The sequence below is a fragment of the Amphimedon queenslandica genome, unplaced genomic scaffold (assembly GCF_000090795.2).
Source record: "Amphimedon queenslandica unplaced genomic scaffold, v1.1 AMPQUscaffold_12899, whole genome shotgun sequence".
Taxonomy (NCBI): Eukaryota; Metazoa; Porifera; class Demospongiae; order Haplosclerida; family Niphatidae; genus Amphimedon; species Amphimedon queenslandica.
The window spans coordinates 4,434-20,428 of record NW_003546865.1 but is presented as its reverse complement, the minus strand read 5'-3'; the positions used below and the strand labels follow the sequence as shown (position 1 = coordinate 20,428).

The 15,995-nt window shown below is 35.0% G+C and overlaps 3 protein-coding genes across 6 annotated transcripts in view; 2 read left to right on the top strand and 1 right to left on the bottom strand.

Moving 5' to 3' along the window:
- Positions 1-605: 605 nt before the first annotated feature.
- Positions 606-5,040, top strand: LOC109586321 (uncharacterized). The gene is made up of 5 exons (XM_020002500.1): positions 606-707; positions 4,258-4,449; positions 4,546-4,885; positions 4,935-4,969; positions 5,011-5,040. The coding sequence occupies exons 1-5, from the start codon at positions 606-608 to the stop codon at positions 5,038-5,040; spliced, it is 699 nt and encodes a 232-aa protein (XP_019858059.1).
- A 239-nt stretch (positions 5,041-5,279) lies between these two features.
- On the bottom strand, positions 5,280-12,180 carry LOC105314463 (heat shock 70 kDa protein 12A-like). 3 transcript variants are annotated; one of them, XR_002186944.1, is made up of 10 exons: positions 11,842-12,180; positions 11,649-11,754; positions 11,375-11,500; positions 11,058-11,173; positions 10,756-10,945; positions 10,569-10,693; positions 8,876-9,792; positions 8,608-8,826; positions 8,446-8,557; positions 7,633-8,261 (listed from the first exon to the last, which is right to left on the bottom strand). XR_002186944.1 is itself a non-coding variant. In XM_020002502.1 (7 exons), the coding sequence occupies exons 5-7, from the start codon at positions 7,368-7,370 to the stop codon at positions 5,299-5,301; spliced, it is 1,962 nt and encodes a 653-aa protein (XP_019858061.1). In that variant the 5' UTR covers positions 7,371-8,078; positions 8,159-8,261; positions 8,446-8,557; positions 8,608-8,826; positions 8,876-9,223; the 3' UTR covers positions 5,280-5,298. The 3 variants fall into 3 exon arrangements, 2 of the variants coding, with proteins under 2 accessions (XP_019858061.1, XP_011406944.1); XM_020002502.1 differs by lacking the exons at positions 10,569-10,693; positions 10,756-10,945; positions 11,058-11,173; ... (1 more) ...; positions 11,649-11,754; positions 11,842-12,180 and adding exons at positions 5,280-6,627; positions 6,690-6,908 and having other exon boundaries at positions 6,957-8,078; positions 8,159-8,261; positions 8,876-9,223; XM_011408642.2 differs by lacking the exons at positions 10,569-10,693; positions 10,756-10,945; positions 11,058-11,173; ... (1 more) ...; positions 11,649-11,754; positions 11,842-12,180 and adding exons at positions 5,280-6,627; positions 6,690-6,908 and having other exon boundaries at positions 6,957-8,261; positions 8,876-9,223.
- Positions 12,181-12,228: 48 nt separating this feature from the next.
- The window catches only part of LOC109586324 (ral GTPase-activating protein subunit alpha-1-like), a 6,863-nt gene continuing 3,096 nt past the window's right edge, over positions 12,229-15,995 (top strand). For both annotated transcript variants that reach the window (XM_020002504.1, XM_020002503.1), the window contains exons 1-8: positions 12,229-12,427; positions 12,529-12,639; positions 12,762-12,829; positions 12,947-13,004; positions 13,434-13,477; positions 13,569-13,800; positions 14,044-14,150; positions 14,462-14,612. In XM_020002504.1, coding sequence (XP_019858063.1) covers positions 12,316-12,427; positions 12,529-12,639; positions 12,762-12,829; positions 12,947-13,004; positions 13,434-13,477; positions 13,569-13,800; positions 14,044-14,150; positions 14,462-14,612 — 883 coding nt within the window. In that variant the 5' untranslated portion in view covers positions 12,229-12,315. The remainder of the gene's footprint in view (positions 12,428-12,528; positions 12,640-12,761; positions 12,830-12,946; positions 13,005-13,433; positions 13,478-13,568; positions 13,801-14,043; positions 14,151-14,461; positions 14,613-15,995) is intronic.

The following is a 15,995-nucleotide window of genomic DNA, read 5'->3' as shown; positions in this document are numbered from 1 at the left end:
TTATATAGAGAAGACTGTTTAACAAAGAATCATTTGTTGATAAGGGCACTCTGTATCAAATCAAAAATCTAATAAATCGTACTTCTGTACCAAAAGATCCAGACAATATGAATACTGCAAAAGAATTTTTTGAAGATGTTTTGGAGTGTTATGTTGTTGTAGCTGCAGAGAGGTTATTAAAAGATGAAAGTGAGGAAAGTTTTACTTTAATCGGTCTGTTTTAAGAAGTAGTAAATAAATTTGTATGCCTTTTACCATGCGAAATTCCAAAAGTGAAGGATCAAGTATTTAATTACTCATGCGAGGTACTGACACTGGGACTTATATGGTATAACTATTTGGATGCCACTAGAGAAGGGGATGGTGGCCGAGAAATAGATATTTGGAAATTTCTGATGATTATTTCTTTAAAAGTAATGACAGAAATTATGCTAATAAGGCAGCAAATCTTTTAATTGAGTATCACTTCCTTGCTTCACAAAGAAAAGCTGCACAGATAAGGGACAGTCACTTTATAAATATTCAAGGGAGATAGGGCTGCAACATGGCCTGTGACTTTTTTTATGGAGCACTTCAATCATAGACTAAAAGGAATTATTAACGAAATGGGTTCAAATATTCAACCTCATTCATTGTTAAAGGCAGCTAAAGCGATCGGAGTCCTTGATGAGGTTTTCCGAGCTTTTGAAATAGAAATTAGAGGAAAAGCAAGTTCTATGGGTCAACACAGCATGCCATTAAGGACCATAAATTAATTATTGATCAATTAAGACAGACTGAAGCATTTCAGTCAATGCAGCATAGAAACAATACTCTTAAACTTAACAATTGTTCGTTAGATTTTGTGGATAACAATGATATAAAGAAGTGGATTGTTGAGAATATTATACCATGTCTAATTTTTAAGTAGTCATAATTTACGGCCATTTCATTTAGTATCACTTATCTTCGACACAAGTATCACAAATACTACATTTGTTAGTGTTATTATCTGATATTATGAAGTTGCGAAACAATAATTGACTACAACACAACTTACAATTTGCAGCATAGTCTTTCATACTGGCTTGCACTTCCATATAACAGGCATGCATTCGAGGGAAGTCCGTCGCGTCCAGCTCTACCAGATTCTTGAGCAGACTTGCAGAAGGTTTGTAATGAATTATTTGTCTGATATTTGGGCAGTCAATGCCCATACCAAAAGCAGTAGTTGCAACAACAATGCGTAAAGAGCTTTTAATGTTACATAGTGATGTTATCACATCTTTTACTTCTGTGGTAGATGCTCTGGACTACATTTCAACCACTCAAAATTCATGAAAATCAGGATAACCTGGTGGATATACAAAATGTTCCCCTAATTTATGATGAAGTGTAATGTAAATTGTACTGCAGTCAGAGTATGATCGACAAAAGATAATTTTTTTGTAATTCAAGCCATGATGCTTTACTTCTTGTGAAATCACACTACAGAATTCATCTATTGGTGGGAGCGATTTCACAGAATAAGCAATACTTGCTCTGCAAGATGATGTTCCAATAATGATGGGATCAACTAATGACATTGTTTTACAAACTGTACTTAAAGTTTCTTTTGTAGCTGTGGCAGTGAGGCAAAAAACATTTGTATTTGTTGGTGTTATACTTCTTAATTGACCTAATTCTGCAAAGGCAACTCGAAACATATCTCCCCTATAAAGGATAGGTTATTATATATGTGTAATGTGTATACCAATGTACCAAGTCTTGATGCAATGGGCTTCATCTACTACAACAGCAACTAACTTTTCTTTATATGGTGGTGACATAAGCATATTATGGAAAAGTAAGTTATGTAACAAGCTGTCTGGGCTAATAAAAACCAACTGAATCAGTCCTTCAGTAACTGCTTTAACAGCAGCTTTGTCACATTGACTGTCACCAACAAACTCAGCACATATACCTAATTTTGTAATCAATCATAAAAGAAATCAAAGGGCTAACACAACAATACTGCCCTTGGTTCCTACATACAATCAAAAGAATAATGTTTCATGCATCAATACTAAGTCCAGGCATGTATATACCTTTCTTAACATCAAAAATAAGTAGTAGCAGAGCATAAATCAGAGATTTACCATACCCAGTAGGGAGGGACACAAAGACGTCTTTCCCAGACAAAAAGGCATCAATTGCCTCCCTTTTCTTCTCTTTTAAAGTTAACTTCAATTCGGCCCTTACAGCAGTTAAACTGCATCCATTTATTATTATTTTTGTAATAATGTAATGTCACAATGATGCAACTACGCGTATTTAATCAATAAAAGTAATTTCCTGTTCTTTCAATTTCAGAATGAAATGATGCAGGGCAGAGCACCAGACCCAAACCCGTACCCCGCCATCCATCCAAATGTCAAATAGGGGTTGGGTCTGGCTACGCGAGACTACAGGGGGGATGAGGAATGTGCAGTACCGTATTTCCTCGTGGAAACGCCTAGGCGTTTATTTCTTATAGAGACCTGTTTGCTAGGCGTTTAAATGAAGTAGGCGTTTATACGAGGTGGGCGTTTATAACCCAAAAATAATCCTTACCACCATGTTTCAATAGACACAACGCGTAGTTTAAAACTGACATCAAAACTTCTGAGTTTCTTTAGCCTTCTCAGCTGCAGCTGCCATTGTAGAATGTAAACTACTAAACTACGTAAGGTACATGTACCACGTGGATGGGGCAGGTGGGTGTGGTATAGGCTTTTAATCAAGAATGGGCGTCTAAACAAGCATGGGCGTTTATTGTCAAAGTTATGTGCTGTCTCTAGGCGTTTATACAGGCATGGGCGTTTATAGGGAGTAGGCGTTTCCACGAGGAAATACGGTATCTGAGTATCACTAACCAGGGATATAATAATAATAGACTACGTAACCAGGATTGGCAACAGGATCACTTGAGCGCATCATTTTTGTATAAAGATTTTTCACAATCTCTGTTATCAATATCAAGATGGCCGACTCTTCTGGCAAATCGCTGTTGCTACTTCTCTGTCAAAAAGGCTTGTGTCTCTCTAAAACATTACACTACCATTACTAAGGGATAAGAAAGCCACTACTTTCATTTTGATTGACACTTGACGATGCTATCACAATAAATTGCCAATGTCGGCCCATTTTCCACTTGTGTACCTCTGCGGGAAAGATAGCTGAGAGTATATGGATTCAATCGTATTGTGATTTACCATTTTTTATGTTTATATGAGAACAGGACCAAAAGAACTTATTTAGACCTTTCCACTTCATGATACAGCCGGAAAAGTACTTTTTTAAAGGCCAGTTTTGTGTACCTGTGACGAATTCAGACGTGACTCTTTTCTCGTATTATTTTGTACTATAATAGTTCAATGATCGTTGTATGAGAATGTACTTGTTATTATTTTATTCTAATCTTTGTTTTATTTTTACACAATTTTTAAGAATCAGTGTAGTAAGGTTGTTGTACATAGCAGAATGGGTTATTAAACCAAAATTGTTAATAGTCTAATTAATTTAAATTTATAACAGGTCTATAAATTGATTTCTGGTCCATAACCAATTATAGTCTAACTAGCTATCACTTTAAGTTAAATAGAAATATAAGAATATTGGAAAAGGAAAAGGCTCGGCTGTCACAGTTAGTTTACCATTTGGACTAAGATAGATCTATATAGATATACTTTTTCAATGCGAATACAAGGAAAAGACTGAAAGCAAAGGCGGCCCTGTGGTTTCAGCTTTTTCACATACGTGATCTTTTAGCTCAGTCCTGCATGCATCTGTCATTTTTTTCACACTGCACGTTGGTAAAGCCGAGGATCTAAATATTCTATCTTTGCATTCAGTAATAACTGACAGTGGCCATTGGTCTTATCTAGTTTTCCTACATAATGATTAACAGCCTTTAGAAACTCCCAGTGGTCAAAAATTGTAATTATATATAGCCTGGTTAACGCGGCAGTACAGATCAATTATAATAATCAATTTATAGAAAAGTTGACTTGTTGAAAACAAAAAAGAAACAAATGGAAGAAAAGTACATTATGTATATATCATGTTACAATTTTTATAGTGTTAACTTGCAGAATTCATTTGGAAGATTACATCATTTGTCCAGAATTACTTCAAACACAGCAACATCATAGTTATCAAAAGCATAGTCAGATGATAAAGGTTAATTATTATAAACAAAATTAATGCTTACTGACATTATAGCAAAATCAATACTATACATACTTTGTAAATTTGTAGGACTGCTACGAAATCATTGTTGAAAAAATTCTATACCAATTAGAAGAAGATCTAAAGAAAAGCCTTGAGTGCTCATCCACTGAAATGGCCATTGAAAGAGCAGATACAAAAGAAACATATCAGGTGTATGGTTTGCTTCTAAGTGCTTGTGATTTTAGAATAAGAGGACCTCAAAAAGAGATATTTTCAGAGGTTTGTATATACACACTTTTTACAATTTTACCAGCACTACTTGCATGTCTATATGGCAACCAACCCAAATGTCATTGTTCTGTTTTGTAAGTATAGGTACTTACTCTTCAAGGCAATCAAGAATGTTTGAAAGATAATATTCAAAAAGCAGTTATTCTTACAAAAGATATGCTGACACTTGTGCCTCCGCTATTGATAACGATAGTTCCTCAAGTGTATAATGAGAAGCTACATGATACTAATCGATCAACATGGGATGAGTCTGGGGTTAATGAGTGCAGAGAGCTTACTTATTATCGTCCTATTCTAGTGTATGGTAATCAGTTGCATGTTGCAACAAGAGGATTGATTGGAAATGTGGCTCCACAGCAGCCACAACAGAAGCAAGAACAACAAAAGTATCAGCAACATCAACCAAGGGGAGCCTCTTTACATGGTATAGTGGTGCATAATTATTAATTGAATCATTAATTTTAAACTTTTAGATAAAACTACAAGTGCACCTTTGGTTTTTAGTCAAGTATAATAAAACATTACTAAATAGTTTTTTATATTTTTTAGGTTTTTCAAGGGAAAAATAAAAAAAATTAAAGAGGCAGAAGATGCTTTGCACCTGTCAAGAAAAATTTGTTATTTAGCACTGTGCAACTAGCTAGAATATACCGTTGCTTCATTAGGTTTATTATTTTGTAATAATTATTATTCAAAGATACCAGTTTGTCAAAGTAAACTGCACAGAGTGCTTGCAGCAAAAAACTACTAGAAAAACTAAAACACAATTATTATAACTTATGTTATAATTGTCCTATAATACTATAATAATACTGCAAAACTGTTGTTGATATTTTTTTATTGAGCAGAAAGAAAGTCACAAACAGTTTTAACTTCTTCTCCAGTAATACGATACTTTGCTTTAGCTTGAATCTCTGTACCACTGAAATCCATAGTGACATCAACGTGACGCTCGTTCCTTGGTACATCATCAGGATTGGGAATATCAATAACTAATTGGCCAATTTTTGTAACTGTGCTTTTGCCATTTGTATCTATGATGTACCGAACTCCAAGATTAGGTGTGGAATAAATACCAATCGTAATTTGTTTGCTTGATTGATAAGCTGGTGTTAAGCTTATAGTAATGACTTGATCTGCTTGTACCAGCTCTCCTTTTTCTAAAAATACACTGAACACGTAATCACATTTGTCTTGTTTTTGCTCTTCATTATAAAACTTGTAATACTCATCATGCTCATCATCATCAAATGGTATAGATACATTTATCCCATATGTAGCATCTGATCGTCTTGCTTTAATCTTCTCTGGATTTTTACGCCACATTACAGCACCTTGAGCAACAGCTAACTGAGGAGAAAGAGGCACTATCACATCGCAGGAACAACCTTTTGAACTATAAGCCTTTTCTATAGCAGCTTTTACCTTTTTGTGTACATACTTGCAGCCCCCAAATCCACCAACCAAATAGAAGGTACGAACTTTATATCCATTTTCTTCAATAGCTTTGAGTGTGCAATCAATAATACCTTTGATTGCTGGACCAAAGAAACGAGATTCAGCTACTTCTTTTTCTATGTATAGCGTATCATTTGTATACTCATCATATTCGACTCCATTTTCCTTCTTTGCCACTTTTGTTAGTGCTTCTTTGTAGTGCCTCACAAACATTGCTGGCAAAGCAACTGCAACTTCGGTTGATTTTTGATTGCCAAGAAGAACTTTCTGCTTTTCAAAATCAACATATAGGATTTTATTCAATGTAGCCTTACATTGAGACTTTTGCTCTGGTTTGAGGAACGATTTAAACTCAGAATCACCCACTATATGTTGTAAAAGTTGAGAAAAAGCTTCATTAATCTTGGTACCTCCCCATGCATTGCCGGTTGGTATATTCTCAACTATAATATTACCATCAACTTCAATTTGAGCTGTGATATCTATAGTACCACCTCCAGCATCTATTACCATGTAATCTGATGGACGCTTGATAACTGCTGTGGCTGGATCAACATCAATCTGGTCTCCTACTTTTTCCTGGCTATAAAGAGCAGCTGCTTCCGGCTCTAGTGCTAATGACAGCCTGTCGGGATTAATTTCTCTTGGAACAGAAAGAGCAGCAGACGTGAAACTGCTAATACCATCATATCCTGTCATTAAACCAGCCTAAATGTCATTATGAATGAAAAATATACTTTCATTCTATATAATCTCATGCATCAACTCACAAGATAAGCTGCTTCTCTCATCATTCTTTTTCCTCGTGCATTCCATATAGCAGGTACAGTAATGACCCAATCAAAATCTGTTGTCTTCAATGGCCTGGCAGTCTCTGAAAATTTTTTCATCAGCTCATTCTTCAGATACTTCAGTATGAATGCAATGACTTCAACCAGATAGAACTTCTCACCAGAAAATGACTCAACTAGCATATTTCTGTCAACATTCTGCAAGTAAAACTATAAAATTATATTTAACTATTGCGTATAGCTTACCTCTTCTCTTTTCATCAACATCTTAATCCTCTCAAAGTAAATGTATTCGCCACTTTTTCTCATTTGAGTGAATTGTGTTCTGGCATCATTGCCAAAAGCTTGCACAGTTATCGTTCTTCCTTCTTTCTTCAGTAGAACAGCATTAGGAACACGATAAGCTTGGTCTTCTTCATCGAGCCTAAGATTGGTGATTTCATCATCTCCTTTGGTAGTATAAGCCAGTGACACTGATGTAGTTCCAAAATCAATAGCAGCAATATTACCATCAGTCACACGATAGCCAGTATCTGTGCGAGGAATCTTCTTAGCTCTGCTCAGAGGAGGTTTATAATTTGGCTTTCGCAGTCCAATTTGAAAAATTTCAATTCTTCTGATTCCAAATGCAAAATAACCTCCAGATGCTGCCAATGCCATTCTCTTATGAGCTGTAATGTAGCTCTAGTAAATTATTGTAATGTGCTTATATAGCCCGGCTACCCATACTATCATAACAATTCCTGGGTATCTCACTATGAATATTAATTTCTTGGAACTAATCACAAGCCACAAAAGTAGCTGCCAAAATAGAATTAAATAGTAAGTCTGACTGGGTATTGCTACATGTAGCTACATTTGCAGGGTCGCTGAAAGAGGAGGGCTTTGGGAGAGTATAAACTCCCAATTTTGCAATTATAGGTTAATAAGGCCCGTGAAATGTTAATCATAATTTAAATTTAAATGGACATGGGTGTGAAGGTAAAAATATAATTAGAACTAGATCTACATGCACACCAGTTATAAAAAGTAAATTAAAAAAATTAATGGTCTAAGTCTAAGCAGAAAGAAAGTCACCTATATCTCTGAATTCTTTTCCAGTAATACAATAGGTTGCTTTAGCTTGAATCTCTGTACCACTAAAATTCATACTGACATCAACTAGACGCTTTTCCCTTAATACATTATCAGGATTAGGAACATTGATATGTAATTGACCTATTTTTGTAACTGTGCTTTTGCCATCTTTACCTTTGATGTATCAAACTCCAAGATTAGGTGTGGAATAAATACCAATGGTAATTTGTTCATCTGATTGATGAAGTGGTATCAAAGTCATTGAAATGATTTGATCAGCTTGCATCAGCTCTAAAACACACAAAATATATTATTGCACCTGTATTCTTTTTCTTCTTCATTATAAAACTTGTAATACTCATCATGCTTACTGCCATTGAAATTTGAGCTATTCCTTTATCCCATACGTAGTGTCAGATCGTCTTGCTTTAATCTTCCCTGGATTCATACGCCACCTTACCGCTCCTGTAACAACTGTAAGATGAGGAGCAGTGGGTACAAACACATTGCAAAAAGAATTTTTCCAATACAAACTTTCTTATAGCAGCTTTGACTTTCTTATGGACATACTTACAACCTCCAAACCCACCAACCAAATAAAAAGTGCTAAGATCATTATCATCTGCTTTGATAGCTTCCAAAGTGCACTCTACTATACCTTTTAGTGCTGGGCCAAACAGCTTGGATTCTACTAGTCCCTTAGAAATGCATAGCATGTTATCTTCATAATCGATACCACTTCTGCTTTTGACACCAACCTCAAGAGCAGCCTATAGAATTAATTATTGGTTAAAATAGTCTAGATTCATCACTTAGTTACCAGATAAGCAGCTTCTCTCATCATTCTTTTTCCAGGTGCATCCCATATAGCAGGTACAGTAATGACCCAATCAAAATCTGTTGTCTTCAATGGCCAGGTAGTACGAGAGAAATGATCCATCAATAAATTCTTCAGGTGCTGAAGTATGAATGCAATGAATTCAATCAGATAGAACTTCTCACCAAAAAATGACTCAACTACTGTATCTCTATCAATTACCTATAGCAGAACTAATTCATAAATAAATATTGTCTACTTAATCGGTTACCTTTCCTCTTCTCATTAACATATTAATTCTTTCAAAATAAACATGAGTACCCCCGGTATATAGATCTATCAATTAATCTCAGGGGAAGACTAGCTTGAAATCCAAAAGCCTTCACTTTCATTTTGCCATCATGTTCTTTCCTCAAAAAGGATAGCATTGGGAACACGTTTGAAGAAGTGTTCAAAGTCAAGGCCAAGCATCTTAATAATTTCGTCTCCTTTTGTATTAAAAAAGGCAACTGAAACTGATGTAGTACCAAAATCAATAGCAGCAATATTGCCATCAGCAACTGGATAATTATTATAATGCTTAGAAATACATGTATCAGCTCGAGACAGAGGAGGCCTATAATCTGGTTTCCAATTTTCAACTGGACTTATTTTACTCCACTTCCATCAGACAATATTGAAGAGGCTCCAGCTCCAGCTCCGTGGGATTGTTGCTGATAATGAGATAAACTGTAATTCATCATTGAGGGTTTACCGTGCCCAGAATAATGCGACTGGGATGCTAAACCTTTCAAGGACTCATCAATCGTCTCCTCAAAATACTTTGCAAGTGGCAAACCAAACACAACACTCTTCTTGATACAAGCTTTGTAGCGATGGAGAGCAGCTCTGGCTGATTCAAGCTGACCTTCATCGGCTAGTTTAGTAGCTGAGGATATTGCTTCAGCAACGTCATATCTAGTGAGGTGTAGTTCAATGTCCTCTTGATATTCTTTGACTATAACTGGATCAGATATCTCTTTGCTAACTAGGACTGCTCCAGTAGCTGTAGTGGTCTTTGGTGAGCAGCGGAGGATGTCAAAGTAAGTCAGAGAGCAAGAGAGAATTTGTGCCTTTGATTCAATACAACCAGCAGTTGATGAGGCAGCGAGGAGTCTTGTATGTATCGGTATGCATTTCTCTTCTTCACTGTAATAACAAAAACAAATGGTAATATTGACAAAATATTCTAGAATAGGAGTAATAGATAGTAATAATTGTAAATTAACAGTGATATAGTGATGTTATTATAACATCATTTGGCCAAAAACCATCTAAGTATACAGGGTATTTTGCCAAAAATGACTAGGAGAGAATTCTTCATTTTTATAATTTTTTTCTGATATATATACATGTTCTTATGTCATGTAGAAAATTTCAACTGATTTAGATAAAATTTGAATTTTTTACGAATTTTTAAAGTTGCTCCAAAATTGGGTCAAAGTCCCTGTATTATAGTACAGGGACGTTGGCCAGATTTTGTCAAAAATTGAAAGGAGAGAATTCTTCATTTTTATAATTTTTCCTCATACATATACATGTTCTTATGTCGTGTAGAAAGTTTGAGCTAATTCCAATCAAAATTGAATTTTTTACAAATTTTTAAAGTTGCTCCAAAATCTATAGTTAGCCAAATTTGTCAAAAATTGAAAAGAAAAATTTTTTATCAAAAAAATTTTGATACATATACAAACCCTTATGCTGTGTGGAAAGTTTGAACTGATTGCAATCAAAATTAAAATTCATATGCTATTTATTATACTGCTTGTCAAGCATCCTTTTAAGCTTGCTTACAAGTAGCATGCTTTGTGGGTAAGCCTGGCAAAGAGCATTTTTAATAATAAACTGTTAGAAAACACATCACTATGAATTGATTCTTAATACTTAGATAGATACAATACAATACAGTACAAAGCATGCCATACCAGTATATATCAGGTATTGTGATCTTGTATGTTTGTTTTGGACATGATTCTGTTACGTATGATGTCAATGGAGGCTTCACCATTCGACACAACTCATCATTAACAGTGAGTGTCAACACCAGATTCTAATAACAATAAATTAATATTATCACAATTATATTATTATTATTATTATTTGTGTTGTTACTTGTGCTGCAATGCTGAGTAATCCTCCAAGACAGTCGCAGAAACTGTCAGGGATGCTGTCTTTATTTTCAACGAAATAAAACAAACCGTTTCCAGCATCAGAGATAGCATGCAATGTATCAGAATCATGATCACTGCCATAGCCCAATGTGAATACACACACTTGACGACCAATCTCATTAACCATTGACCTGAAGAGAGAGAGAGAGAAAGGAAAAGGAAGAAAGAGAGAAGAAACAAAAATAATTCACAGACTATCAGTTAATGTATAATATAAATTGTCTTAGTCTTTATTTCTCTTACTTTGTTGCCTTGGCTAGCGGTTCTCTGTCTTTAATACCAAAGTTAGCTTTACCGTCAGTGAATAATACAATAGATTCAACTAATGTACTCTCACTTAATGGAACATCATATAGCAACTAGTTGGGGAAAGAGAGAGAGTAGAAAGTGAGAGAGAGAGAGAGAGAAATATATTAAAATAATCTTGTTCACACCTAAAGGTGTGAACAAGGCATTTACAAGGTACATGAAAATAATTATTATTTAAAATTTTTTTTTCATTGCTTCTTAATTGAATCTCTTCCCAAATATTATTATAGTAAATGCTAATATTCAAGTACCTGTAAAGCAGCCAGTAGTCCTCCACTGAGGTTGGTATGTCCTCTCTCTCTTATGCTTTCAATTGCTTTCTTTGCTAACACTTTACCAGACGACGTCATTGAAGTAATTGGCAACAGTTTATCAACCTAACAAAAGATAAACACACACTGTTATAAAAATACACACATAGCAATCACTATACAGAATGCTACCCAAATAGCAATATAAATGACTTCGCCAAACAAACAACTACCACACTAATTATATTTACATAATTATTTTTAATGACATTACCTCATGATCAAAAGTAACGATTGCCAGTTTGTCTTCGTCTCTTAATTGTTGTACCATGAACTTTAAACTGTCCTTAACCAGCGGGAGCTTGTCCTTCATACTAGCACTGAGAGAGAGAGAAATACAATTAATAACACTACAATTAATAGGACCAATTAAACTTTGATCAATTTTCATCTTCTCTCTCTCTCACCTCCTATCAATGGTAGCTATCAGTGTCACTGGTGCTCGTCTATCTTCATTCATTTCAGCCACTGCTTTTATCCTCACTAAGAAGGACAGGTCTATTTCTCTTCCCCTCTCTAGAGGTATCTCATTGTACTGTGATATTAAGCTCAGAGAGAGTGAGTCTCTCTCGCTCCCTCCTCCCGTAGCTCCTGACTCTTTCTTTCCATCACCGCCACCCATGACTGCTCAATTACAGCAGATACCTTCCTTAAGGTTTATAAATGGAGGCTTGCTTTCTTTGTTATTGGGTGAAACAGCAAATCATGAGTTGGCATGATACATCAAAGAATTTTGCAAGTCCAGCCCCACCCATATTTCTCTTTTAGCCACACCCTATCAAAGAAGGCGGGATTAGAGCATTAATTAGAGTAACAGAGCGTGTCCATCTCTCCCCTAATATAATATCTTTGCTTCTTTCTTCCTCTCCATTTAGTTACTGATGTATTTGGGTAGGAAGAAGCCGAGTTCAGAGCATGCAGCCCACATTAAGAGGTTCCTTAACATGAGCAACGAGCCACTGAGGAGGCTAAAAGCACTCAGGAATGGACTGGGTTTGTTTATATAATAATTATTATAATATTTTACATATATAGGGCATCTTTTTATTGGCCTCCTCTTTTATTTATTCCCTCTCTCCCTCCTTCTCTGTTAGATAAAGTATCAGTTGGTGAGTGTAAGCAGATTCTATCAGAATATTCAGCAGCTGCTTTTTACGTGTTCCATTCCTCGTTCACTATGATGGAGTCACAGATCAGAGAGAGAGGTTTGTTTGTATTCGTTTGTTTATGTCTGTTTGCGGTATGAGCTTTTGTTTGTGTTTTAGTTCAATAGTTAGCAAAATAAATAAGGTTTAAAAGATTAATTTTTTTCTTTCTCTTCCTTCAGTTTCAAAAGGGAGAGCTATTAGTGACCAGCTAAGAGAAATGATGGAAGTTATATTACCATCACTTGAGGTAATGGCTCTTGTAAATAATTATTATAATGATGTATTATCATAAAGTTAATTAATAAATTAATCAATTATTAGATTAATTAATTACTTTATTAATTATTAATTTTTAACCCTGTAGAGACTAATTATACTATTGCCCGAACTAGTACAACAGAAGTGGCAGTACAACTCAATATGTGAGCATATAGTATACATTACTATTTATTTATTTATTTATTTATTTATGTTTACTCCAATATAATGTATTGTTTATTGCTGCCATATGAGTGTGTATAGTGGTTATATTATACAGGGTACTGATATAACCTGCTATACTTTATTCTCATATATTAAACTCTTGACCTTTAGCCGTTTCTAGTTATTAAAGGGTGTGGCTGGGAGACCAATGAGGCCAATATTAACTGATTTAATGTATATCGGATAATTTGAATGTTTTTGGGTTAATTTTTAGAATTGGCATCCATTGTATTTTTCAAACAGCTAAAACTCACAAATATATCAATCAGAATTTAATAAAAGTTTTTACGCTGTGCACGTATTTGTATGTGAATTAGAAAACACGGAGTGTTCTTGTAGATTGTGTATTGATTTTTTAAATTCTTTAGGTCTTATAATTAGGAAGTTACTTCATCCTGACAATACAATAGAGGTACGGTAACATTGATTATAAATATAATAATGATTATTAGTATTATTAATATTATTATTTATTTATTATTAATTTATTATTAATGCTGTAGTTGAGACAGTATGGTATCAAGCTGATAGTCCTCTGGTTACAATCCTTACAAGATAAAGCAGGAGACGCTTGTATTGAGCTACTGGCCTCGGCCATCCCTCACTTCCCTCCCAAGAAGACACCACTGGGACTACCCATGGAGACCACACCCCTAACCACACCCTCATCATCACACTCACTCTGCGAGAGATACGGGCGGTATTCAAGTAACGAGACACCTCCTGATCGCCATGGTAATGAAACTCCTCCCCTATCACAGTTTTAATTAGTTTTAGTTTTGTATTGAAATTTAGTGAGGGATTTTTACAATGCCAAAAAGTGTCAGTATATTAATAATAATTAGGAGCTAGCTAAAATTAAAGAAAATTTGATATCATTTTAAAATCCCATAATTAGTGCATGTACATGTACAGTGTATATTAGTTTAGTTTTTAACCCTTTGTGTACTGTGTTATTGGTATTTTTAACCCTTTTAGACTGGGTATCGACGAGGATTATTCAGCCATTATGTGTGGCACAGAATGTATCGTCAGATCCAGCTCTTTCACTAATGGAGTACCTACTGACCACACTCACCACTCAAGTAATGGAGGAAGGGAGGGAGGGAAGATGTACATGTACTGTATAGTGCTTGGGGAAGCATTCCCATCAAAATCTTTTCTTTTGTATTTGTCAGTAATTTGTTATCATTCTACTATGATCCATGAACTATAGAATGTGGATATTTCTGTCACATTAAATAAATTGACAAAAGATGGAATTGATGAATTTTTCCTAGTAAAAACTTGGTGCTGTCCATGCAGAATTGTGCAATGTTTCTGTATACATTTAATTGTATACTATTATTTTTCCTTATGTTGTCAATTTAGTTCTTATTCTTTTTTCTTTCTCTAGGTTGGTAGATTAAAATGGACTGATCCTGCTAATCACGCCAAAGGTTTCTCGTTTTTATTCTTTCAGTTTAAGTTGTTTTATCTGGTCTGCCTCTACAAGAACTTCAGATCTGATGCCGGACTCTATTCACCAATACCTCCTCCCACCATTAGTAAGGGACAGTCAAGTGTTCTCTTTTTAAAGTAGAGAATTCTTTCTTAGCCATTTGTGAGGAAATACAATGCATTATAACCCATGGTCTTGAGTTGACCAAATTTTGAGCAACTTTAAAAATTCATAAAAAATTCAATTTCGATTGGAATTAGCTTAAAGTTTCTACACAACATTAAAACATGTATATGTATCAGAAAAAATTATAAAAATGAAAAATTCTCTCCTTTTCTATTTTGGCAAAATTTGGCCCGAGACCGTGTACAGGGACTTTTACCTGATTTTGGAGCAACTTTTAAAATTCATAAAAAATTCAATTTCGATTGGAATTAGCTTAAAGTTTCTACGCAACATAAGAACATGTATATGCATCATAAAAAATTATTAAAATGAAGAATCCTCTCCTTTTCTATTTTGGCAAAATTTGGCCTGAGACCGTGTACTATTAGTAACGCGGTAGCGTTACTAAGTAGGATTCACCCCCAAACAAAATGGCTGCCACGACTTTTGCAGCCTTGCTATACCGGGAAAACGAGCTCTTATGCTTACTAGACTTCTTAGAGGACCTTATCTTGACAAGAGGACTCCAATGGTACCCATAGCGTGGCTCTAGACCTTTTCTGGGAGAAAAATAAAAAATCTGCAAACCGGCCGTTTTGTTCAGCCACCTTTTTTCATCTTCATCATCAGGAAAGTCCTGTCAATCCAGTTGTCGGTCGATATATCGAGCTTGCCTGGTGATAGAAGGCTAATTCTTACACCATTCTACTCCAACAGGGTATGCGCAGGTCCTTGTTTCCTGGAATCATTCTCCAAGAAAGGAAAAAGTGATACTGTGACTGTTGGATCGCACCAGCTTACCTCATGCCGCCATTTTGTTAATTAAATAAAGAAGCATGTGCATGTGCTCCAAAAATTTGGGCGTGGTCGCGCATGCTCAGATGGATAGATCTCAAAACTGGGAACAGCAAGTAATCTTTTACGTAGCTAGCTATGCTTGGAATCAAATTGCAATACTTAGTGGAGGTTTCCAGCTAAGAGAAGGTATTAATCTTGCATATATCATTGTGTAATGAATTATTTTATTTCAAAAACACAAAACAATTAATATTTATAATACTAGTGATAATATATTAATATGAACTTGACAACAGGAAGAACCTGCAGGAATAGCTACAGGATTACTGGGAAGGTAGAGCTTCTTGAACAATGATTCACATCAAGACTATAGTATTTATTTCACTTGTCGTCAGATTAGTAGATATTGCTCCACCATATCTATTCAATTCAATCAGTGCTGTCCCTCATAAATGCTGTAAAATCATAACAATGACACCAATAATAAAGAAACTTATTGTTTGTGTAAAATCAAAAAGTATCACAA